Genomic DNA, 27256 nt, shown 5'->3' on the forward strand with positions numbered 1-27256 from the left:
CTCCTGAATGTGTGTTTCACGGACACATTCAGGGGCACGGCACGTGACGGCGGTCGTCACTCGTTTCGGCACTGCGAAGGACATCGGTTCGGGTTCATCCCGGTGCTGGTTTTTTTTTCGAAAGTTTAATGTTTTCATTGCCTGAAACAGGCTAACCCGATTGGACAAAAAGTGGTGAAAGTTTTCGAGAGAACGTGTTCAAATCGGAGAACAATTTATTGTCCATTTGGTGAAAGGAGTAAAATTGCGGTGAGTTCTAAACGAGTGCAATATAGCAGCAAAAAATAAAAAAAAAGGATAACCAGCTTAGTTAAGTATATATTTATGTGATGTTCTGGAATGGTGTGGAAATTTCATTCCACCGAAATCAGTGCTAGCACGCGACCTTGTTTAGCGCTGTTTTATTCAAGAAGTTACATTATTCAGGAGGATTTTATTCACGCCACGTTGGAATATCAGCCGGAAAACAAAAAAATATATATACGGAGAGTAATGGCATTGAATGAATGGATCGCCGGCTTTTTGAGATAACATTAATGTGTGACACAATAAATTTGAGCCTTCTTGCCTCCCCTTGCTTCATTTGAAACTTTTGCAAACTTTAATAGTTTGGGAATATATCTCTTTGTTCATTTGTACATTGAGGGGGTGGCAGTAGACATATCAGAGTAGATAAATGATAATTTTCTACATGTTAATCGAAATATCCAAACGAATTTGTCAAAAGGCATGACAAATAGAGACAGGCCAAATTTTAGATTTTGTGCGTGAATTATCAGAAAAAAATTAAGATTTTTTTCAATCTCCCTTTTTCATCAAATATCCCTCATCCTATCGTTTTCGCACAAAGGCATGCTCCAATCCTATGTACGTGAATCAGGAATACTTGAAAGAATTATTCCGTTACGGTTTGATGAATTTTCATACTTTGCTTCGGATACCCTTCATCAAAGTTTGGACTCTCTGTTGGTCAACCTCAGGGGCCATTTTATACCACAATCTCTTTATGTCGGCAGCATCCCGAGTCTTTCAGACCCCCTTCTTCAGTTTCCGCTTGACGATTGCCAAATATTTTTCGATAAGGCGGTGTTGAAACACACGGAATTTCCACGGGAGCTTATGGGCAATCTCAAGAGCAAACACGTTTTTAATGTGTGTAGCTTCAAGCTGTAAATTTTTAATTCATTCAATTTTAATTTGTTTATAATTCAATGTAGTTTTAATTTATGACTCACATTTCTGTCCCCTAACTTTTAATTTGTGTAATTCGTGTGTTCAATAGTAAGTGTTTTCACTTTCCAATCTAAGTGTTCACGTCTGCCTATTGTGTTCTTTAGCTTGTGTTTTGTATGTCTGATTGTTTGTCTATTTTAATTCGGTTCGCACTGTCAGTGATGTCACTGTCACCTAGCTTTGACATTTCGCCTGCCTCATCGACCCAACAGGGTTCGCTCGCAACATCCCCCGCCCCGTATTGCTGTTGTTATGATCCAGCTATACCACGGTCTGCGAGATCGAGCACCGCCAACTTCGTAACGGGCCTCTGGAAGACTCCGTTGTTGGTCAAAACATTTGCTTTGCGGATCCGCCCATCTTTACCTTGGTACACTCGCTCAACCCGCCCTCTAGTCCAGCTGTTCCTGACTGTCTCCTCTACTATAACCACCAGATACCCCACCTTAATTGGCTCAACGTCTTCTATCCACTTTCCTCTCAGCACAATCACCGGTAGGTACTCGCGGATCCAGCGAGACCAGAATTGATCCAACAGGCTTTGAATCTGGTTCCAGTTACTGCGCAAAGTATCACGTTCGTTCGTCGGCGTCTTCGTAGGCTGCACAACTCCGGATGAACTAAGCAGGATGAAGTGGTTTGGAGTAAGAGACTCCTGGAAATCGTCCTCCAATGGCACATAAGTTAACGGCCTTGAGTTCACCATTGATGCTGCTTCAGCTACAAATGTGCTTATTCGGAAGTTTCAGAGCCGCCAATGCGGCCTTGACGGTTCTGACGAGACGCTCCCAAGCTCCGTCCATATGTGGCGCCGCTGGTGGATTCAGGTGCCATTGAGTACGAGTGTTGGTGAACGTCTCTGACAAATCTTGGTTCACGTTTCGCAGCGATTCGGCCAATTCTCTCCTTGCCCCCACAAAATTAGTTCCTTGATCGCTGTATACCCGACGTGGATACCCGAGATTCGAAGCTGTAGTATTTGTGAATCAGGTTCTGCGCGGGTCACACCACTCGTCCACTGCATACACAACGGTTGCAGCTCGCCATTGGCGTTCAGTTTCTTCGCCAAGTCTTTATACACCAGAGTGAGTTCTGATCCGTCATCCAAGAACGCGTACGTGCTCACTTGAACATTTTTGCCATGAAGTGTAACGGGAATCAAACGAATCAACGTGGAACCATTTTCATAACAATGAAGGGATACGGTGCCCATGGGCGTTGATTTTTTTTCTTACTTGATTTCACAGTTCGATTTCACCGAAATGGAGCAGCCTGTGGTGTCGGTACTCACATCCGTCTATTCCGCACACATTACTTTTGCAAGGCCGCTTTCCGTGAGACGTAAGACATCGACGGCATAAGCTGTTTTGCTGGACCAATTTCCAACGGGTGTCGACATCTAGTTTTCGGAACTCGAAACAATCCTTCGTTTTGTGCCCAGCTTTCTTGCAGGTAGGACACGGTTTAGGATTGAATTGTTCATCTGCAGAGGTGGAAGAATCACCCACAACCGAATGACTGTTGATATAGCCCCTATTCTTACGCTTCTCGCTATTGGACTCAGTCACGACCACTACAGGTGAAACCACATGACTTACTGCAGAAACTAGTAACGTCATGAAACTAAAAAAAGTTGCTACATCAGGTGCTTCAACAAGGCTTTGGTATAACGCCCACTCCAGACGAATGTTGGAAGGAAGTTTATCTACAAGTTCTTGGAGAAGCGTGGGATTCTTCATATGATTTTCTAGACCAACTGCTTGCAAATGAGCACATAAGTTTTGCACAACAAGACCGAACCCTATCAAACTGTCGAGTTTATCCGCTTTTGGTGCAGGAGTTGATCTTGCTTTAGTCAGCAGAGTGTTGGCAATCAACTCCGGCCTGCCATATAGCATGTATAGCGTAGACAATACTTGAGGAAGTGTCGATGGGTGGAGGAGGAAACCTTTCACAGCTTCCCGAGCTCTGCCTTGAAAGCACCGTTGAAGGCGCATCAGATTTCCGGAGTCCGAATAGCCACACATTTGAGTAGTGTTATTGTAGCTCGATGTGAATATGGGCCAGTCGGACGGATCTCCATTTAACAAAGGTAATTCCTTTGGAACCACGTTGCGTGCCTGCAACTGCTGAACATTAGGTCCGTACAGTAGTTGAGATCCAGTAGCTACAGGCGCGAGAGACGGGAGGACAACGGGGGACTGGTAGTCAGAAACAGTAGCAGTAGGCACATGACCATAATTTGGAACCATATACCTGTCGTTAACGTGCTGGGGTGGACCAATTACCTTACCAAAATGTGTTCTCAAGGGATTAGAGGGCGGGTGCGTATAGATTAAATGAGTGTTTTGTGTAGAGCAGTGTATTTCTTGAGCAGATTTTCGTTTATTCTGACATGCAACATCATGCAACGGTTGGAAACCTACCTCGGTCGGTCTTACTTCACCTGGTCTAACATCATGAGGTATCTCCTGAAAGCGTGCGTGGGACGGGGGATGTGCTTGTGTGATGTGTTGAAACTCGAACTGTTGCCTGTGCGCTGCTGGCTGTCCTGATTGCTGCTGAATCGGAGTTGATGACGCAATCAGCGGTTTTGCGAATCGTTGAGTCACCACCGATGCTCTCATAGGCAGCATTTGTATCTGCTTCTGCTGCTCCGATGACGTCATTTGCGGTATCACTTGCATTGTATTGGGCTCTGGAATGGGACGGCTCGTTCCTACGGGAGATTGCAACACGGTGGTCGGTTTCGTATTCGACAGGATAATAGTTGGGTTTTGAATTTCCCCTGATACCACTTCCGAAGTCGGTAAAACCTGAACATTAAGCGATTGCTTCACTTTGTTTGCGCTGCTCCTGTTCGTATGAAAATTTCTGCAACTTCCACCGTCGTCTTCTTCAGCCATACTTCGCATCACTTCATACCACTTTGTCAAAAATTCCTTTTCCAAACGTTCCTTCTCTTTTAATTCCTTCTCACAACGTTCCCTCTCCTGCTGGTTTTCCTTCTGTTGAATGTCCTTCTCCTTTTGAAGTCGTTCATTGAGCAAATTTTCATTAAGCTTCTTCTCTTCCTCAAGTCGCTTAAGCTCCAACTCGGCCAATCTTGCTTTGGCACTGGAAGTAGTAGATTTGCACGATAATGCACTACTCGTCAGCTGTTGAGTGTGTGTTGAGCAGTCCTTACAGGCAAAACTACGCTGTTCTATCGACTCGTTGACACCAGCTCAGGATAGGTGAAACCAACGCTCACATTTATCACATTCAACTTGTTTCTCCTTCCAGTCCGGTTCAGAGCATGCAGCACAGTTACGTGGTGTTGTTTGGAGGTTATTTTGAGGTTCCAACTCCTTTACCTGCTTTGCACCTCGTTTTCCGGAATTTTTCGAAGCCATTCGTAAGTTTATCCCAGAGAGGGTGATGAAGAGTGGAAGAAATCTTGAAGTTTGTTGAAACACACGGAATTTCCACGGGAGCTTATGGGCAATCTCAAGAGCAAACACGTTTTTAATGTGTGTAGCTTCAAGCTGTAAATTTTTAATTCATTCAATTTTAATTTGTTTATAATTCACTGTAGTTTTAATTTATGACTCACATTTCTGTCCTTTAACTTTTAATTTGTGTAATTCGTGTATTCAATAGTAAGTTTTACAAATTTCACTTTCCAATCTAAGTGTTCACGTCTGCCTATTGTTCTTTAGCTTGTGTTTTGTATGTCTGATTGTTTGTCTATTTTAATTCGGTTCGCACTGTCAGTTATGTCACTGTCACCTAGCTTTGACATTTCGCCTGCCTCATCGACCCAACGGGGTTCGCTCGCAACAGGTGGAGTTGGGGGCAACTGGGAGGATTGAGATTTTTTTAAATGTAATAGACCCCACTACGACGATACCACTGAAGTAACTCTAGCTGTAGTGGCAGTTTTCCAAAACATTACCGGACCTTTGTGATCTTTAACAAACGAAAGGAGACGTTTCTGCAAGCACTCTTCCCTATACATTTTCGAGTCCATTGTCTCGTTTGTAACGAGGACCGTGGCCTTCTGCCCCCAGATGCAGCTTGCCAAATCAAGAACTTGCTAACAAATTTTCCCAGCGATAACGAATTTAAATTTACTGGGAACATCTTCTCTGGCAATGGAATTATAGAATCCCAGGGCTGAAAGCAATCGGAAATCCATCTTCACGTACGTTACGTCATCCATCAGCGCGCATCCTTCGTACCTCGTCAAAACCAAATTGTACAACTTTCGAGTGCGAATTTTAGCCACCAGATTTTGCTTCAGCGCCCTGTTTGATTGCTTGCAGGTACGGAAATTATGATAACCTTCCCGCATAGGGATTCTTCGGATGACACTTTGATTAGAGTTGTGTTTTGTGGCGATGGCGTAGTCTGAGAGTCCCGGCTTTGCCTTAATTGCCTCTCAATACCTTAAACCTCAGCCTCTGATAGTAAGGTCTACTACGACGCGTACTCTGATCCATCCGAACAGCGGTTATATGTTCATGGAAAAGTTTCAGTACATCATACATAATCGATTTAGCGACTTTCCACGATTTTACGGTTTTAATACCTGATCACGCCGGATTTTAAGGTGGGTGTCCAAAATCATATTTCCTCTCTCGGCTTTCATCCCGCACAACTTTTTCAAAATAAAACGGATCAACGTGAAATTTTTACCGTCGAAAGATACTGCTTTTCCAAACATTTTGCTGTCAAAAAAATTCAGATACGCCTAAAACGACCGCGGCTGTTAAATGAACAGCTCTAATAAAAGCGTGTTATTTGGCATAGAAACTTCCACTAAGTACTAATAAACTGACACAAGCAATTCGGGTGATGTTCTGAAAGTTCTATTGCCACAGCTCCCGTCTGCTTTAGTTCACTGAACCAACCGTCTGCGTCCTGAGAAGAACAATAAAACAGGAAGTGGGTTATATCTGTGGTATAACCGCAAGGTTGACGTAGGAATATCGTTGATTTAATGATCATTTGTTCGAAGTTGAATCTGAATCCATTCTGAATGAATGAATAAATGAAAATTTGGAGGACTTCGAAAACGATAGCGTTACTTCTTCTTCTTCTTCTCATTGAATTAAAGAAACTTTAAAATTTTCAGTTCATTCGTCTCTAGTCTTCAAAAAGACCCTTGTGAAACTTTCCTACTCGCTCAGCTCCATTGCTTCGAGAAAGGCACTCGATCCCTCGCCGTCCAGCTCGCCCAACAACGGTGTTGTCCAGTCGGTGTCTTCACGAAAAATGATGAGAGGGCGTTACATTGGAGGTACAAGATTTTATGCATCCAATATTGGATACGAAAATATTCTACTGATGGGGAAGAATAATCTTCAGAAGCTTTCCCGCTAATTGCACTTGATTGAAAAATCACAAAACCAAATGTGTTTGGTCGCAGTATTATATGGATAGAAAACATTAAAATAAACTCTTTCGCTTGAATGTAATTTTCAATTCCCAGGGTAACTGGCAGATTATTTTTTCAGCAACGATAACATCTTTCCGGAATACCAGATGCTATCCCTGGTTATTATGCACAATGCTACAGCGCGTGCGGCAACTCTCGGTTGAGACAACGATACCTCATATCCATATCCCTAACCTGACCCGTCCCACAAAAATTGTTGCCCCTCTAACCTCGAGTAAACCGCGAGTAATCGGTCGAACCCTACCAAACATAGATTTAAGTTGAAATTATGTATAAACAAATCATGAATTAGTAGCTCCGCAAAGCTCATGCGATTGAGCCTTACAAATAAAAGGATTGAGAATTGAAGAAGAACATCTTTCCGGAATCTTCTCGATGCTAGATGGCAACCAAATGAAAAGAATTCCGCGCGTGTATGTGTGTGTGTGTGGCGACTGCTCCGATGTCGCAAGCGGAACCGTTTTTCGATACTGATAATCTCTTGGTCGTCTTCTCTTCTCCACCTGATGGATCGTCTTTTCTGCGCTCCCTCACAGTTCGAAACAAACTGAATGCGTTTCAGGTCAGGCCAGGTTTCAGGTTTCAGTTTCATGTTCGGTTCGGTTATAGAGACTTTAAACTTTTTCAGTTCATTCGTATCTAGCCTTGAAAAAGGCCATTGGAAATTATTTTTCTACACCTGTACTACGACTCCACCCTCATTGCCTTGAGAAAGGCACTCGATTCCTCGTTGTTCAGCTCGTCCAGCAACAATGTTGTCCAGTCGGTGTCCACACAAAGAATGAATGCGTTTCAGGTCCAGGTTTTGAATTAGAGAGGCTTTAAACTTTGAGAGTTCATTCGTCTCTACAAGAATGCATTTCACCACCAGAATATCGCTTAACTATGCTTTTTGTCCGTGATTGAATCGAGAGAAGGTGTGGCTTACGATTGCAATTTGGAAGGCATTCGCCTCTAAATGTACTCTGAGTTCGAAACTTTCAGCGACTGAGCAATAACCGATTGAAAATTATATAATTTTCGCGATGCGAAACATTTTCCGTTGCGCGCGCATCCAATATTGGATAGGAAAATATTCTACTAATGGGAAAGAATAATCTTCAGAAACTTTCCTGCTAATTATTTGCACTTGATTAAAAAATCACACAACCAAATGTATTTGGTCGCAGTGTTTTATGGATAGAAAACTTTAAATTAAAATCTCTCGCTTGAATGTTTTTTTTCAATTCCAAGGGGAACTGGCAGATTATTTTTCAGCAACGATTACATCTTTCCGGAATCTTCTCGATGCTGGACAGAAACCAAATGAAAAGAATTCCGCGCGTGTATGTGTGTGTGTGACGGTTGTTCCGATGCCTCAATCGGAACCGCTTTTCGATGCTGATACTCTCTTAGTCGCCTTTTCAGTGGCATCACTCTCCAGGCTCTTGGTGACACCATTCATCAGCGCTTTCATGACGAACGAAGTTAGCTTCACCACAACAACGACAACTTGCTCCAATCGCTGTTCACTTTAATTTTAAGGCTATTGAAACAAGTTTTTGGATCATAAAGTAACTAGTATATAACGCGTAGACATTTTATCATTCGAATGAAGTGTTTATCATACCGTTCCGTTCTCGGTCTCGGTCTCCGGCGTAACGCTTTCGTTTTCGAAACTTTGATTTTACTCCCCGGTAGTCGTACGTCAAAAAATAAAGAATCGCATTCTTCAAAATGGCCTGGGTTAACTAGTCTTTTTACTCGGTGCGTTAACTCGTACCCCAAGATTCTGTTCCGTGAACACCTGGAAGGTTCTCGGAGAATAGCAGTACCGTAAATACATACAAGGCCTGGTTTTAGATAGGTACATGTGAGTATCTGTCCAACAATTCCCATCTCCAACACGTGGTAACAACTATCTAACCTGATCGTACGTCGGAAAGACTTTTTGGAGACTTGCTGTACCGTATAAATGTACAAGTCCTGTTTTTGGACAGATACATGTGAGTACCTGCCGATTATTCTCTATCTCCATTGTACGGTACTTCCTGTATCGTTTCTTAGACCGATTTCAACGACAACGATTGGATTAATATACCAACCATACCCATCCGTTCCCGGAAGAACGTATTACTACCTGAACAAGGACTACTTCAGCCATTCCATGCCAAACCGATATAGTGGTTAACAGATTTTCGTGAAAAGTGGTAGATTCGTTTTTTATCGCAAACAATCAGACCCGTATTTTTTGATTTTTTTTCGTTAGGGTGACCATTTCCTTTTTAGGGTGGTTCGAAAAATCCCTTTTTTCATTATTTTTCCTAAAACTACTTTTTTTTAAATGCATAACTTTTGAACTACTGGATCGATTCTAATGATTGTCATATCCTGTGCCGTGCTGTGCATGTGGCAGAGTATGCGGAAAGCTTATTTGTCTTTTGTTTCGCTCGCTCGTGTTAATCTTATATTGCCATATATATTATTATACGAATGCTTACCAGTATTTGAAAGTCATGACATTTTCTGTTATTTTATGTCTAATTTCAATTATTACATTCAATTATTCGGGATGACAAAACATGAGCTAAAAATCAATTTTGGGTGTAGAAGGCTTAATAAATACAAAATTTAAGGATTTTTTTTCATTGTATTATCTCTCGTCGTTTTTTTCACCGTCATCCAAAATGAATTCAATTTTTAACGCGTACGTTAACACTAGAGCTACCGACATTTGTTATATACCTTTTTCTACCAAACCGGTCATTTTGACCGGGGTTATGTTTAGCTGTCAAAATATGAAAATTCGAATAAAAAAATTACAGAGTATAAACTATATTTCATTCCAATATTGCAAGTACTTGATAAATACAATTATTTGCATAAAATATAGTATTTTAGTTTGTATTTTTATTTAGACATAAAAGACAAAAAAGTTAGAGAGTGCAAAGTGATTTTTGAAATGCTGTAACTTCTTTAAAAATCAACGTATGAAAATGGAATTTATATCATTTTGAAGCTCAAACTTTCTTGTTTTGGAATAGGTTATGAACATATTTATATCTGGGTCTATGTAGATGTAGTGGACAAAAATATCCAGAAGTATTAAAAAATCGATTTCTTTTTTTTTCCAAACTTTTAGTTTTTAGATTCATCGCAAACGGAGAGGTGGTTTTGAAAACTCCAATAACTTCTGTATAAAGTTATTTTGTTGCTTTGATGACGATGATGATGATGACCCACCTCATACCCCTACAAAGGTTTGAACTGGCCGATTTATCTAATAGATAATATTTATATTTAACCAAATTAAGATATCAGTATTATAAAACAAAACAGCGAACTGACTCTGTTGCAGGCATGATTTTCTATTAATCGAACATCATAAATAGGCAAAAACTTTAAAAGAAAAACAATGGTCCTATCCGTATCGACATTATCATAATGATAATCCCAACTTCAGACCCAAAGTTTTTTTAAGGCATGTCAAGAAAATTTCCAACCCGGGAAGATCCTTGACAGATTGGGAATCGAACCCAATATCTAAAAGTGTCTACTTAGAACACAATAGAGATCTGCCACATTCAGAAATACTCGATATAACCATCTTATAAAAAGATAGTTTACGACAATTCTGAATGAGCTATCCCCATTCCAGTTTCCACTTCAGACCCACATAAAAATTTCATTATGTATCAGTGTTCTGCCAGTGTTCCATTAACATAGTCCAGGCCCACCAATCGCGCGCAAGGCTCAAACTCTCGTAGACAACGCTTATTACTTTTTTTTACAATATACATTAACAAAACAACAACAAAAATCATCATCATCAGTACGAACATGGTAGTTTAACCTGTAAATAAATTTTATTAATTTTAATCAATTGAGAACATAAATGAATGATTTAGAAAAAAAAAATTATAAAATCTGTTTACAAAACAGATTTTACATTTTACGAAAAAAATGATTTGAATTTTTTGCATCAATTTTAAAAAAGTTTCAAAATTACGTAAAATAGTATATTAGAAAATCTTCTGTAATTTTGCAAATAAAGGGTGTGTCACATCAAATTGCATCACGGAAAAAACGCTGTAGAAATTTAATTTTTAGGAATTATATCTTCAGCTTTCGCTTATAATCAGATAAGAGTGTATAGATCACGTTGGCCATGCTTCACTGTCAATTTTTCGTAAATTTTGAAAAATGTCGTCGAACGAAAAAGAGCGTCGTGAATTAATCCTGCGCACTCATTTCGAGAATCCGGAGTTGTCACATCGGGACATCGGTAAGATGCTGGGAATCGTCCAATCCACGGTCAGCAGAGTACTAAAACGATACTTCGAGAACCTAACCATCGACCGGAAGGTGAAGAACGGCAAAAAAGGATGCTCCGTCAGTGAAAAAGATCACAAGCGCGTAGTTAAGCAGTTTAGACGTGATCCGAGAAGTTCGGTCCGGGATGTCGCCAATAAGCTGAATTTGTCAAGTTCATTCGTCCAGCGGACCAAGCAGCGGGAGGGCCTGCGTACATACAAGGTTCAGAAGGCTCCTAACCGTGACGAAAGGCAAAACATGGTGGGGAAGACGCGAGCCCGGAAGCTGTACACCGAAATGCTGACGAAGCCGCATTGCCTGGTAATGGACGACGAAACCTACGTCAAAGCGGACTTTCGTCAGCTGCCGGGCCTGTTGTTCTTCTCCGCAGAGGACAAATTCAGCGTTCCGGAGGAGATTCGCAAGCAGAAACTATCCAAGTTTGCCAAAAAGTACATGGTGTGGCAAGCGATCTGCTCTTGCGGAAAGCGGAGCGCCCCCTTCGTGATGACCGGTACGGTAAACGGGCAGGTTTACCTTAAGGAGTGCCTACAGAAGCGCTTACTACCACTATTGAAGCAGCACGAGGGCCCGACCATCTTCTGGCCGGATCTCGCTTGGTGCCACTATTCAAAGGACGTGTTGGAGTGGTACGAAGCCAACGGGGTCACCTTCGTGCCAAAGGAAATGAACAAGCCCAACGCGCCGTAGCTTCGCCCAATAGAGAAATATTGGGCGATTATGAAGCAGGCACTCCGGAAGAACCCAAAAGTTGTCAAATCGGAGGCGGACTTCAAGAGAAAATGGATTTCTGTTCAAAAAAAACTACAACCTGACGTTGTACAGAACCTTATGGACGGGTAAAGAGGAAGGTGCGAGCATACGGGCTTGGGCTCGAAGTATGAATAAAAAGACCGTTACTGCGCGGTGATTTTGATTGACGTGAAGAACGCCTTCAATAGTGCCAGCTGGGAGGCCATCGCCGAGGCGCTACACAGATTGAAGGTCCCTGGCTACCTGTACAGGATACTGAGGAGTTGTTTCCAGAATCGGATCCTGGTATACAACACAGACAGGGGACATATACTGAAGAATATCTCGGCGGGAGTTCCACAAGGTTCCATCCTAGGTCCTACGCTTTGGAACACGATGTACGACGGTATTCTAAGGCTGAAGCTACCCAGAGGTGTGGAGATCGTGGGCTTCGCGGACGACATGGTAACAACGGTAATCGGCGAGACGCTTCAGGAGGTGGAAATGTTGGCGACTGAGGCTGTAGACATGATCGGTAGTTGGATGGACAGCGTAAAGCTCCAGATGACACATCACAAAACCGAGGTGCTGTTAGTGAGCAATCGCAAGGCAGTGCTGCGGGCAGAGGTATCGGTCGGAGGACATACCATCGTTTCGAAGCGGACGGTGAAGTACCTCGGAGTCATGATCGACGACCGGCTGAACTTCAATCAGCACGTCGACTATGCATGTGGGAAGGCGTCAAAGGCCATCAACGTGGTGGCGAGGATCATGCCAAATAGCTTTGGCCCAAGCAGCAGCAAAAGGCGTCTCTTGGCAAGTGTATCTTCGTCGATACTGAGGTATGGTGGCCCTGCCTGGTTGGCGGCTCTGGAAACCAACCGAAATCGGAGTAAGCTGAACAGCACATTCCGACTCATGGCCATGCGAGTCGTAAGTGCTTATAGGACCATTTCGACAGAAGCTGTGTGTGTAATCGCCGGAATGATTCCCATCTGCATCACTCTGGCGGAAGATAGCGAGTGCTACAAGCGACGGGAAAGCAGAGGTATCCGGAAATTGATGAGAGCGGAGTCGTTGGACAAATGGCAGTATGAATGGGATACGGCAGAAAATGGTAGATGGACGTACAGGCTGATACCGGTACTTTCGACCTGGTTGAACAGGAAACACGGTGAAGTTAACTTTTACTTGACGCAGTTTCTGTCTGGACATGGCTGTTTCAGGCAATATCTACACCGGTTCGGGCACGCAGTTTCACCCCTCTGTCCGGAGTGTGGAGATATGGAGGAAACACCGGAGCACGTCGTTTTTGTCTGTCCCAGGTTCACCGAAAGCTGCGAGGGGCCGCCTGCACTTCATGTCGGGAATATTGTGGAGGAGATGTGTCGCGACGAGATGATCTGGAATGCCGTGAGCAGTGCAATCACACAAATCATGTCGGAGCAGCAGCGAAGGTGAAGGGCTGACCAAAGTGCTGACAACGTCCGACGGTGAAAGGTGAACAACGGCGACGGCTGTTGCAAGAGATGGTACCTCACGAGAGTAGCTGTGACGGCGAACATTTCGAAGGAACGAGCATCAAGGATGAAGCCATGATCAAAATGGTGCATACCCCACGAGAGTAGCTGTGACGGAGTGCGCGTCATGTTGGAGGGCACTACCTAATCGGCGCTCCGCTGGGAAGAGAAATCCTGCGAGGGTGACTGTGACGGGGCGCGCGTCAAGTTGGAGGGCGCTTCCTAATCGGTGCACGTCTCGACAGGTAAACGGATACTGCCGCGGAGAACAGCAAAATGCCTGCCTGGCAACGCCTGGCCTGGCCTGGATGGAGGATCACTGCGAACGTTTCGACGGAGCGAGCGCGTAGGAGGGCGTCATCAAATCGGTGTGTACCCCACGAGAGTTGCCGTGACGGAGTGCGCGTCAGGTTGGAGGGCACTGCCTAATCGGCGCTCCGTTGGGAAGAGAAATCCTGCGAGAGTGACTGTGACGGGGCGCGCGTCAAGTTAGAGGGCGCTTCCTAATCGGTTCACGTCTCGACAGGTGAGAAACTCCGCGAGGGTGGCTGTGACGGGTTGCGCGTCAAGTTGGAGGGCAATTCCTAATCGGTTCACGTCTCGACGGGTAAATGGATGCCTGCGAAGAGGACATCAGGCAGTGGAATTAATAACGAATAGAGAGAAAAAATATTGAGAAAAAGGGAAGGACAACGCTAGTTAGCGTTGAAAACTCGAGAAGTGCATGAGCACAGCCGCCCCCTGAAGTAGTCGCCTAGATGTGGTCCCAGGGGGAATAAGGCAACGAGTAGAGGGCTTGGTTTTTGTGGGTGCGATCCCCACTCGACGTCTGGGTTAACCCTTCCCAGGTAAGGCTGGTAGAGCGTTCCTCACCTCTTTAAAAAATATATATATATATATATATATATATATACACACACTCTACCCCTCCTATTATTGCTTTGAAAATGCTGTTTATTTATATACTTCCTGGAGTGCATTCAGATTTTTATGCAGGTAGTTCCATCAGGAGAAATTATAGCTATGTTGACGGTCATTCTCATCCAAAGATGACGACAGTATCAACATTCTTCTTAGTCTACGTAAATTGATTCTTTTTACTATTGCTCTCTGAGGAAACAAACTTTTTTTTTCTTATGATTTGATCATCTATATTTCAGATACTGGTCAAATTTCAGAAATTAATTTTATTTTACGCGGTTTTTGGAATTTTTTTACTCGAATTTTGGGATTTACGCGGTTTTTTTAACGCGGCACGCATTAACCGCGTAAAAATTCAATATGCTAGTTGATGTGACATTTCACGAAACAAGTTTGTATTGTATCACTGATTAGTAGCTGAGAAATAAAAGAAGATACAGATAGCATGATTATAGCATGCAAAAAAATGAGGTAATCAATTGTTAGAGTTTTTTTGCGCGGATTTTGGAATTGACTCGGTTTTCTTTTACGGTTTTTGTTTACGCGGCACGTATCCCCCACGTAAAAAGCGACTCCAGTGTAATACAAATATACACAACTTACTCATACTGAAAACTACTATAACTGCATTTTTTTAAATCAACCCAATTGTCCACAATATTGTGAGTATTTCAACTGCACTTCAATATCACATATTTTCTACCGTATTTTTTTTCCCTGTTGGATGTGAACCACTGCGTCCATTATTCTGAACTATTGTGGTATATCCCATTTTTTTTGTACTCCGCTTCAAGCTTACCTACTGCTTATTGATGAAGAAGTAGACTGAAAGCTATAGCGATATAGGTGCCAATCAGGAATACTCTGTTTGATAAATTTTATAATTCTGATCGGCGACGCAGACCAAATTTCCTTGGGCTCCAGAATAGCCTTATCAAGGTATTGAAGTCTGCGTCTAGTTAGAGCTCCACAATTACAGAGCAAATGTTCCGAGGTTTCGCTTTCGGTATTACAAAAACGACAAATATCATCTTGCACTAAACCTATGTTTTTGAGATGGTATTTACTCGGACAGTGTCCTATTATAAGGCCTGTGATTGTGCCTAAGTCTTTCTTATTAAGACTCAGCAATTGTTGAGTAATTTTAATACTCGGCGTGATACATTTTTTTGACTGGTTGAGTTGTACCGCCAACCAGTTGGCTAACACTTCCCTGTCTTCCCAGTTTTTCAGCTCACCTTTCAACACACAGTCAGATATTCCACAGAATGGTTCTGGACCAGTGAAAGGTGAGCTTGAGCCGTTTCTGGCAAGTTCATCTGCTCGCTCGTTTCCCTCTATTCCACAATGGCCAGGAATCCAGTACAGTTGTACCGAACATATCCGACTTAGGTGCCGTAAGAGGAGAATGCATTCCCAGACAATTTTTGAGGAGCATTTAAAAGCATTTAGAGCTTTAAGTGCCGCTTGACTGTCTGAGAATATGCAGATGTTAGCATGTCTATATTTTCTTTTAAGGCAGACATTTGAGCATTCTATTATCGCAGCTATTTCTGCTTGAAAGACTGTTGGCCAGTTTCCCATAGCTACAGAGATTTTTGTTCTGGGACCATACACTCCAGCACCTGTTCTGATTCCCATTTTTGACCCATCAGTGTAGAACATGATTAAACCATTACGAACACTGGGACCGCCTTCATCCCATATTGAACGAGAAGGTTCGATTACACTGTATGGAATTGTTACGGACGGAAATGTCAAATCAGGGCCGGTGGTAAAATTTGTTTACGATCTAGGGATAATAAAAGAAATATGTGTTTCCCTATCTCGAGCAACGGCGAGAATAGGAGAAACTGAATTATGAAACACATGTTTTCCCCGTATCTCGTATAGGAGCGAGAAAGGGAGAAAACAACTAGAAAATAGGTACTTAGAATGACGCAGGCAAAAAGAGATTGCCGGATAAGCAGGTAGAACACATGGCAGGAATAACTGAAATGACGCAGGCAAAAAGAGTTTGGCACCAAGGCAAAAGAGAAGTAATGAATACCCTTGCGCACCAACAGGCAGTTATTATTGTGATAAGATGTTCAGGTAGCTTATCGCTATGTGTGGTGAGGGTAGAATTAAGAACTGGGGAGATAGTTTTAGTATAAAAACTGTAGAAATCACAGAAATAAATTACTCTCGATTCGTCCACGGAAGAAGCGTTTTCCTTGTGAGTAGAATCCGAACCAGCTAGTCAAATTACTAGCATCTAGGGAATTTTGACATTCCCTAGATTAACAGGAATGTCGTAGTTAGTCCTAGGTTCCATCCAATCACTGTTCATCTCTGAGGATGGCCCTACGGGTAAGAGATTCAGGATGCTCAAGTGACCAATTTTGTCTCCGTCTAGTATTTTTTTCCATTGTTTAAGCTTTAGAGCGCTTTTCTTAGCCTCTAGCTGAACATGTTGGTTCAGAGGTAGCAAGTGAAGGATAGCCTCCAGTGCCTTCGAGGGTGTGCTTCGCATTGCTCCATTTCCACTCCCCCAAGATATAAAGACTGCAGATGCTGTTTACAACAACTGTCAATGAGAAAATATAATAGCATCACAATATATTACAAAATTTCAAAAATTTCCCAAATTTTGTGGTTTAGAAGCAGTAATTGTTCCGGAAATTTTGATTAGCTGGCACCGTAGTGGCAGATTGACGTTGTTTCTAAGCAATTTTGGAATTAGAAATATTAAAAGTCACGACCTGTCATTTTGACCGGTCGGTATAAATAGGTATACCACACATGTATATCAGAAAAATTGGAAGTGAGAGACCAAAATAATTTATAATATTGATCAATACATGAGTTTAGAAAAAGTCATAACATCATCGAAAAAATATAAAAATAAATGTCAATACAAAATCTAGCGAACAAATCATATAACCGGTCATTTTGACCGGTTGGTAGTTCTAGTGTTAATGATTGGATTCCAAAACAACTCATTGAGAAATGTTGCTTAATCTCGGAATTATAATTGCGAATTAATTTTATTGACCAATGGAACATCCTCTTTGCCAGTACTCACCGAATAATAAGTGGGAACACATTGTCTGGCGCTTGGGCCCGGAAATCTCTATAATACAGCAGGAACGGATTCTTTTGTTCTTCCACAAAGATTGGCGGAATACCGCCGGTTGTCGTCACAATGCTGATATCGGCGCAGTTTCTGAAGGTTTCCGGTTTCCCACAGCCGACACCTTCCGTTCCGTTATCACATCTTCCCCACATATTGCCGGTATAGTAAGTCCACTGCATGACACACCGTGGACAAGTTAGGAAATGTGGCAGTTTCACTCGGTACTTGAATATCTCAGTCTTGCCAGATTCCGGAGGTATCATATACCTAACCTCGTTGCTCGTTCCCGATAAAAACAGCGGAAACCTGTCGAAACACTCCTGGGTGGCATCATACTGCGGACACAGGAACAGCTCAAATCGACCCATGTGATTGGCGGTCAGTTCGATCTCCACATCTATTTCTTGACCAGCGAAATATCGCCTGCTAACAATTCCATGCCCGTACTCCCCGCCGTCCTCATGCGGACGGGGACTCCGCAGATGATAGGCATCTCCGCACACACCACAGTTACCCTGGTTTTGCTCCCACTGCACGGCGTAGCCTCCGCAGAACAACTCGTTGTCGTTGTAGTTCACAGGATTGGGAAACCCGAAGCGCCACATGGCATTACGCGACGGGGGATCCATCAGCCGACCATGCCCAATGACGGCCGTTATGCCGCACAGCAGCTGCACGAGTACCTGGAGCGCGTAACTGTTCGCTTTGAGTCGCATCTGGAAAAAGATGGAAGAAGAATGAGAGATTATTAGACGATGATCGATAATCTTGTATTTTTCAGATGGCACCCAATATAAGTACTCCTGTTATACTGGGATTGATTATAGTCGCTTGTCTGTGTACAACGACAGCTGCTATTGACAGTGAGTACAAATTATTAAAATATATCAAATATAATTAAATAATTTATTTTCAGTTCCCGATTATTGTGACCAACATACGACCATAACAAGCCAGTATGAAGACTACTTCGATATCGATACCATGGGTAACAACCGTACCGAAAAGAACATTGTAGACTTCATACTCTACGTACAACTGTCGAACAAGCAGGAGGAAATCGCGCTGTTGCTGTCCGCAAAGAACCGCTCACGGCAGCATCCGGATTACGAAAAAACGTACGAGATACGTGTTAGCAATGTGTACACCGTGATCTACAAGGAAACCCTTCGTATGTCCGCCCACCACAGTCACTCGTTTAACTTCTTCCCGGCCGAACACTTCCAGCTGCATATCAAGATCACCCGCAAAGGTCTCATCACGGTACAAATCGATGGTCTCGCGAAGCCGATACTCTCCGTGGTGGACGAACATGAAGCGATCGATGTGCACTACATTAGCTTCGGCTCGCGTATGAACGCTTATCCGATCACTTGGTACTTCAACTGTCGGGAACCTCCCGTCACGGTGAAATCTCTACCCGCGGAACCCTCGGAGCACGAAGGCGAAGGACACTTCAGTCAGAATGACGACGCCGAGCTGGATGACAACAAGTGTCCCGTCTGTCCGAAGCCGGCGAAGTGTGAAGTTGTGGTTCGCGCTTGTTCGGACACTTCCCAGGATCTGCTGCAGATGAGTGACGCCGAGAAGCAGAAGTACTTCTTCTATTTCAACGTGTATCTCAGCAAGAACGGCAAAAATGGCAAGGCCATCGCGTCGGAGTTCAACAACAACGATATGAGTAATAAGGCGGATTAATGCGATCCGCCGAACCCCGAGATCAACGATTGGTACATATCGAAAGTGAAAACGGCATATCCAAATGGCAATGAATTCTTCCAGTTTTCTCGTTCCAACTTAAGCGTAGTGTAGACTAAAATTGTTCGATTTCAAGAAATAGTTTTGAGTAGGAGATTTGAATCTGAAAATAGTCTCTTTTCCATTTTTTCTCGTGCAATTTGTAAGTAGCAAGTTTCCTATCTCAGAAAAAAAATAAACCATGACAATAATAAACAATGGCAATAATTCATGTGTTTTTCCCATTTGAAGGCTCGTGTTGGCATTCATATAACTCATAATAATTGCTATTTACTCTGAAGATCGATAGTTAAAACCTGTATTGGATTTCCAATTGCTCCATTCTACCGTAATTAAAAGCAGCGATCGGAATCAAGATCCCTAATTCAAACCGCAACAAAAAACAGGGAATACTGCCCACATAAATATCGCTTCGTATTGCTCCAGATTGGATAACCAATAATCCGATAACCAATAATGATAATAAAAATAATCCGATTCAAAACCAAAAAAAACACAACACTAATGACCAGAGGCTGTTTCCTTTTTTTCGCCACATTCCTGACCAGAATAGCGTCCATCCCGTGAAGGTCGTTTGTTTTACAGCCGTGCGGATTAGCCGGTCTAATGGGGCCCACCATTTAAACCAACTGATGGTCGGCGCGAAACGTGCAAAAACTGGGATTAGCATAAAGCGTGACGGTTAAATATCGGGATTAAGGAATAAATTGCGATCGTAATGAGATCCCGACAAGTTTTACCAGATGTTCTTGGCGCTATTCTGTCGGGAAATTTACAGCCAATTCGATTGGAGGGGGAGTAGGTACTATGCGTCGCTGAGCTGCAAGAGGTCGCACCAAACGAAAGGATAAGTAAACACTTCACACTAATGGATGCTGAGCCGCGAACAAGAATGTAGTCATTGCCCGTTGGAAGCGCTTTGAGCAGCTAGAATTACAAGCTGCGAAGATAGGTTCATTTGTCGATATACTATGCGAATTTTATTGTTTCTCAATCATGCATTCGGGTGCTATTTGAGCCGGTAGATTATTATGAAGATTTTACTGGTTTGAAGTGGTACAAATTAAAAATATTAAAAAGTATTTTCTCCGTTTTCAACCGTTGATATTACTTTTAAGTGAGAACATTAAAAAAAACTTCCTTCTAATATCGAACTATAGCCAGTAGACGAGCTACGAAGGAATCACAATTCCCGGCTTATGGTATGCAGCAGAGTAACGATACGAAGAGATCTTTAGATACTAGTCATTTTGATATTGGTCATTTTGACATCAGAGGAAAATATTCCATCCAACTAACAGCTTGAAATAGTTTCATCAGAATTTGAAACTAATATTACATCTAACTTTGAATAAAACTGTCTAGAATACTTTTCAACGAAGCGAAAACTATTTCAGATTGGACCGTTACAAAAACTGTCTAAGAGAATATAAAAAATAATTCCATTAGGACTGGAAGTTCATCTGTGAGCAGGTAGAAAGTTTACCTGTTGTAGCAAGACTTCATAAAGCCTTTTCAAAGGATCATACCAATGGACTTGATAATCTGAAAAAAGAAAACGGAAAATTCACAACCGATTCTCAGGTAACATTTAGAATCATGACGGATACGCACTTCCTAGATTTTGATCTACAGCTACTCAACCCAGATGACTTCCGAACGCGCATAGGTCTTCAATACAGCTCAATCCTGTTCAATCGGAGACGCCAAGGTGGTATTTACGAAGTCAAGGATTCAATGGACAGTGAATTCTTTAAAGCACTTCAAATCTCCAGGACCAGTTGGGATTTATGCAGTGCTGTTACAAACAATTATAGGAGGTTGTGTTCAAGACACGACCACATTGTTGACGGAGAACTACGCTGTAGTTTAATTCAAGTCGCTTGTTTATAACTGCGTATATTATTTTATAATGCTACGAAAATATTGAAATAGCCATTCTACCAGTTTGGTCGCCCTGAAATGTTTTTTTTTTTATTTTAGAATCATTTGACGATAATTGTTTGATGATTCATTCTTGTGCTCGTAGAACAAAACATGCTCGAGATAAGCGCAGCTATCATCCTTAGTGGAGAAAGTTTCTCCACTGGCAAGCGAAACCAAATCACATTCAAAATTCCAGAACGACATTTACTTTCTTGATGACTAAATAAGCGAAATAAACTCTATCTGTTAATTTCAACAAACTCGAAAAGAATAGCACTGCTTCATTATGATAAAGATTAGCGCAAATGCAATCCTAGTTGAAAGCAGTTTTGTGACTGGCACGCGAACCCAATTAAATTAAGTACTTATTATAACTTATTGAATAACTTGGTATTCCCCAAATAATTTTTCGGTGCACAACCTTAACACCTGCTTCACCAAAGCGTCAGTTCAAAGCATTGAAGCAATGTGAAAGGCACCAACGAAGCTTTTATGATTACAGAAAACAAAACAATTTTAACTAATACCCTAGCGTAAATAATTCCTTCCCGCTATCTCCCCTCCTTGTTTATATTTATCATTATAGCTGCATAATTTGCAACACCAAAGAATCATCAATCATAGCATAAAAAAGTTTGGCGATTGTTGCATCGTTACAGGGCTAATACACACTGGAGCAGATACAAATGGGGTTTCATATGCACTATTTTTACGCACGGGTTATGAAGCACGCACGCACGCACAAATATCCATATATCGATGGCTACCGTCATGCTAAACCAAATCACTGAAAAAATTCCAAAACATTTATTTTCTTGGTGAGCTGACGATAGCCTAGCTTGATGATTCCACACACAATTGTGTAGCTCAAAACATGAATGCAATGACGTCAGTTTGATGCAATGATTGCAATGCCAGAGACATCAGCGAGTGAGTTATTTGGTCGCGTCCACAGCAACGAAGACATGTGATGGCGCAAAACAAGGAAGAACAAGCGATGTTCATTGTTTCGTATCTAGAACGATACTGGAAGTTTGCCTTTCCTTCATTTCCTTGTTGAATTAAAGGGACTTTAAACTTCTTCAGTTCATTCGTCTCTAGCCTTCAAAAAGGCCATTGGAAAACTGTACTTTTCCTGCAAAACTACTCCACCCTCATTGCCTTGAAAAAGGCATTTGATGCCTCGCCGTCCAGCTCGCCCAGCAACAATGTTGTCCAGTCGGTGTCCACAAAAAGAATGATTTTTGCCTCAGCAAGATCCATTGTTTATACTCTAGGCAAATATTCCCCTTTGTTCTTCTTCTTTTCCTTTGTTCGCGGAGACTTTACATTTACGATTTGTCCTTCGTAGCTCGTCGATAAGTTGCATGTTATTGAAGGGTCTGTTCGGGAAAGCGCACAAATGGACAGTGTTCGCGCGCAACCGTACATAATTTTCGAATACATAACGGAAAAACAGATTTGAATTTGAAACACAGAACATAACGCAAACAGATATATTTTATCGACGAACAATTACCGATGGTTTTTTTCTGAGTCTGATTCTGGTCTATTGCTACACACAATAAGCTGCTTCTGTCTGCTAAACCGAAAGAGCGAACAAAGCAGGAACTTATTAACTCTTCTCTCCCGAGAGACATGATCGCTATGTGGGTTATTGCAGTGCTGTGTGGATCACGTTGGCTCGGGATGCTCAAAAAGTTTTGTCGGCGCTAACAGACAGAGCAAATGTATTCCAATTTTCATCAATGTAAACCATATACAGACTATTGGATTGTAATGTATCGCATAACAAATCTTAGAAAATTTCCGATTTGTTTGGTATGTAAATTACCAAAATCCGTTCATGGCAAAAATAGTTATTAACGTTAACTTTATTCCATAAAAACGTGACCTGTTTTCTGATTTGGCACCCTTAATGAAAGACGTAGTTCTACGTCAAAAGGCAAGAATATCACTGTCCTTTTACATAGTCAGAGATGTTTAGGGCTAGCATTATTCTAAGCTACATTCGTAGTAAATAGCGAAAAGTCCGGGTTTTATTTATTCTCAAGGTTGGAAAAAGTGACAGGATGACTTCCAAAACGTATAGATCAATTAGTCTATCATCTATCATCTACTAAGCGAACGATCATATTCCCAGTCCCTTACCGTTCACATTACGGTCTGCTGCATCGGTAATTGGTACTATTAATAACACAACAATGGAAGCCTCATATCAACAATCCCGCAGTGTATAGTCCAACTGGGGACATTCGAACAATAAGAATATTCTTACACCGACAAAGGCGACATGTATTGTGTATCGATAGAATAGGAATATTCTTACGTCTTAATGGCTATTGTGAAATAGATAAAAACGTGTATTGATAAGATAGAAATACTCTTACGCTTAAGTGGCTACTGTGTAATATAATTCGGCTCTGTTACAGCTGAATTGCTAAATGATCCTAATGAAATAAACAAAATAAACAGATGGGTTAAAAAATATCATTGATCTGCATATCAAATCATCATATTTGAACAGGAGATCATTGAACAAATTTCAATTTTGCTTACCAAGCAAATAAATCAAATGAAATAGCGCTTCACACGTAGATTCCAAAAATAGTCACATCGTTGACGCTGAAGAAATCTCCCTTATAGCTTTTCTTGATATTGAGGGAGCATTTGACAATGCATCCCACAATTATATTAATAAATGTATGAAAAAATGTGGTTTTGGCATGTGCATCTCCAACTGAATACTTGCTTACCAACCAACTAATAACAGCAATAAGAGCGTTACAAAAGTTTTTAAATAAAACAATAATGGTTTTGGACAACAATGAAATTCTTTATTAAATTCGCCACAACGACGTCACTTAGATGCCCAACGCTTGAGAACGACGTGTGAGAGACTGATTTGGGTCTTCCTCAATTGATGCCCTAGCGGCAGCAATATTCTCGTCACTACGGGAGCTTGTTTGTCTCACTGGCACGGGAACATTTTATACTGTGTGATTGTGTGATTTCAAATTTTTCCACTAGACGCGAACAGTAAAGAGTACGCAAACACCAGGGATCATCAAAACTTTCGTTGACTTTTAGGAAGAACCCTAATAAACAGTTGACTCTATCCATTACATCCGGGTAGTGCAGTTTGAAGGAGAGTCGACAATGCAACAGCACTTCAACACACTCGACATTCTCGACTTCGCCGCCTTGTTTGTGAAGCCAATTGTTCAATGGTAGACTGCTTTCTTCATGTAGAACGAAAATTGGGTTGGCGAGATCATCTAGGAACGAGTATCTAATCTCGCCCGCTGATGTACTCTTGGCATGTTCTGCAAATTCAAAAAAAAAGTAAAAATCGTCCAGAGTAATGCTCTGACACTCCCATTTCCCTGAAAGGGCATTGACCCGCAGCTTAAGCTCAACTAGGGTGCTGTCGCTAGGAGCGCCGTTGATGCCAACTGTTTGTTTTGACATTGCGGATTATCTTTCTACCTTTTCGATCCGTGTGGTAGAATTTAGTAACTCTCTCTTCATTCGGGTATCCAGTAGGTAGTCACTTGGTTGCCCGTAAAGCCTTCCCCCTCAATTTCATTGTAGCTCTCACATCTCTCCTGTCGGATACAGAGCAGCTTTCGGATACTGATGCGGATGCCGCTTCGAGTAACCCTTTCGAGTATGGGCCCATGGTTACTGATTCGGGGTTTCGGAGATGGAACAGAAATACATCCACATTAGCCACCACGGTCGTTTACTAATTGCCGAAGGTATTTGGTCCGGACGATGGTACATTCATCAGAGAAGGTAGCGAAGTAGGTTAGTGCTGGCGAAGCTCAAATTTATCGCTATGTCAGTATGGCTACGAACGAAGGTAGGAGATCCGTCATGCGGCACCACTTCACTCTATCCAACTTCTATGAGATCTAGCTGCTTTGTGTCATTGTGAACAAGCAATACTTCAATTTATATTATAGTGTGTAGGTATTGGTGACTACCATACACTGCATGATTTTCATATGTGTGTGTGCAAGCGCTAAGCATAAACGAATGTTTTCGTATTTTCAACTGGCAAGTTTCTATAAGACCAGTTACATTTTCCGTTGTTTTAGTTGTTTTGATCAATTAAATCTGGAAAATGCCGAAGGGAACAGTCCTCACGGAGAGAGAAGAGAGACAAATCGATGCTTTTCACCAAGAAAATGTTGGTATCAGAGAAATTTCTCGTCGGTTTGGACGATCCCATCAAGTAGTGCTCAATTATTTGGCGAATCCACAAGGATACGGTAAGAAGAAGAGAGCTCCGCGTAAATCGAAGCTCTCTGACCGGAATAAGCGGGAAATAGCTAGAACAGGCTCGAATACCTCACAATCGCATGTGCAAATAAAGCAATATTTCAACTACCTAACTGCTCGGATGACAATTTATCAAATTTTGGTAAAAAAAATCCTCACATAAAGAGGGCTTAAAAGGTTAAAACTCCTCATCTTACACCATCTCACCTCGGAAGACGTCTGAGTTTTGCCAAATCTCACATGAACCGACAGTGGGACATGGTGGGGTCTATTCTGAGAGTCGGTTTTACGATGTGACAGTCAATTTGCGCACGTGTTTGTATTCTGAGAATCGGTATAATTAAAAAATTGTTTCATTTCTCATTGTACTTCCGTGTCGCCCGACTCTTAGAATTTGGTGAGAATTGGCAAATAACTCCGAAGGAAAAAATCTCACTTATACCGACTTGACTCTCAGAATAACCCCCGGTATGTTGTGACAAAGAATGTTTCCAAAAGACTACATTTTGCTGTGTACCATAACGAAGAGTTCTTCAATGTATAGGTTATCTTCACTGACGCAAAAAATTTCAATTTGGATGGTCCTGGTGGTTTCAACGGGTACTGTTGTGATTTACGGAAGAAGGAACAGTATTTTTCAACCAGGAATTTTGGTTATGGAGGCTCGTGCATGGTTTGGACGGAATTCTGCGCAACTGGAATGCTCAAAAGAGTTTTCACATCATTCAAGGATTACACACATGTTCTGGAATCCTCTCTCCTACCGTTTTTGCGTGGATATCGTCACAAAAAAAATCACATTCCAGCAAAACAATGCTTCTATTCATACCAGCAAGTAAACTAAGCAATGGAATAAGGACCAAAAACTTATTTTTTTTGGACTGGCCGGCTCGCTCTCCAGACTTGAATCCTGTTGAAAACCTTAGGGTGGATCCTTGTACGCAGAATCTACACTGAGTGAAAACGGTACACCACGAAATTTCCGAAATTTTCCGAAATTGCTCAAGGTCGCAATTTCGGAAAAATAAAAAAAATATCGAGAAACCCGTTCAGCAGAATTTGGTAAATAGTATTCCAACACGAATTTTCAAAGTTATTAGTCGAAATGGAAAGGTTACCAATTATTGACATGTAAGTCAGCCTATCGTTTTGAATTTTTATTGATAATTTTGACAGCTGAAATTATCATATTTAAGCACAATAAATAAACAAACAACTTTTTTGAACGGAATTGACGTTAAATATACTTCATTCTAAGCAGTCTACAATGTATGAATGTATCTTGTTGAAATTCTAACTGTTTGTATTGCAACGAAATAGATTCAGGGTGGTCTTATAGAAGTTGGACAGAGTGTAGGTCCGCTTTTCATGACTTCTGTGGCGTCAATTTCGCGACGATTGTGATTGTTATCAGTTGAAGTCCCTTAGAACGAGGACTGTATTTCGCAGGATGTGGAACAGTTTGTTCTGGGGATCAGGGTTATTTGAGACCTTTTCACGCAGTACAGCTACATTTGATCACGGTAGAATACGATAAGAAAAAAAAATACAATTCTTACACGTTTTTCGTTAGTTTTTCATTTTGTAAAATTGGAAAAATGGAACTAAACAAATCATAGTTTGGCTGACATTCAACTGTAGAAGTGTAAAAAAAACTAACCTATAATTGAATGAATCTCTGGATTTACGTTCAACAGTTTACAAAAAGTCTTCACGCGTTACAGACTTCATTTGAAAAACAAACACCATAATTCCGTACGCCCCGTATCAATGTTCGTCTACAATCTTCTGAAGTAGCCAAAACAATCTACAATATAATTACGATCTTATCGAGACAGAACATGATTTACTCGGACAGTTCCACAATTTTCGCTATTTTACCTCAATTCGACACGATCGTTCAGCATTACCATAAAATCAACGCTTTTATCGCCTTGCTAATTAATCAACCCAAGTCGCCCCCCTTAATCGCTTTATCTGATCTTGCCACTGGTTGTGGTCGTT

General features: G+C 41.7%; 2 protein-coding genes across 3 annotated transcripts in view; one reads left to right on the forward strand and one right to left on the reverse strand.

Annotated features, from left to right (window-relative positions):
- LOC129767465 (uncharacterized) overlaps positions 1 to 27256 on the reverse strand; it is a 155116-nt gene that overhangs the window by 1010 nt on the left and 126850 nt on the right. For both annotated transcript variants that reach the window (XM_055768415.1, XM_055768406.1), the window contains one exon: positions 17231 to 17997. In XM_055768415.1, coding sequence (XP_055624390.1) covers positions 17231 to 17997 — 767 coding nt within the window. The remainder of the gene's footprint in view (positions 1 to 17230; positions 17998 to 27256) is intronic.
- On the forward strand, positions 9 to 19269 carry LOC129767477 (uncharacterized). The gene is made up of 3 exons (XM_055768443.1): positions 9 to 249; positions 18063 to 18144; positions 18198 to 19269. Exons 2-3 carry the CDS (start codon positions 18063 to 18065, stop codon positions 18977 to 18979), a joined length of 864 nt encoding a protein of 287 aa, XP_055624418.1. The 5' UTR covers positions 9 to 249; the 3' UTR covers positions 18980 to 19269.

The sequence above is a fragment of the Toxorhynchites rutilus genome, chromosome 1 (assembly GCF_029784135.1).
Source record: "Toxorhynchites rutilus septentrionalis strain SRP chromosome 1, ASM2978413v1, whole genome shotgun sequence".
NCBI classification, from domain to species: domain Eukaryota; kingdom Metazoa; phylum Arthropoda; class Insecta; order Diptera; family Culicidae; genus Toxorhynchites; species Toxorhynchites rutilus.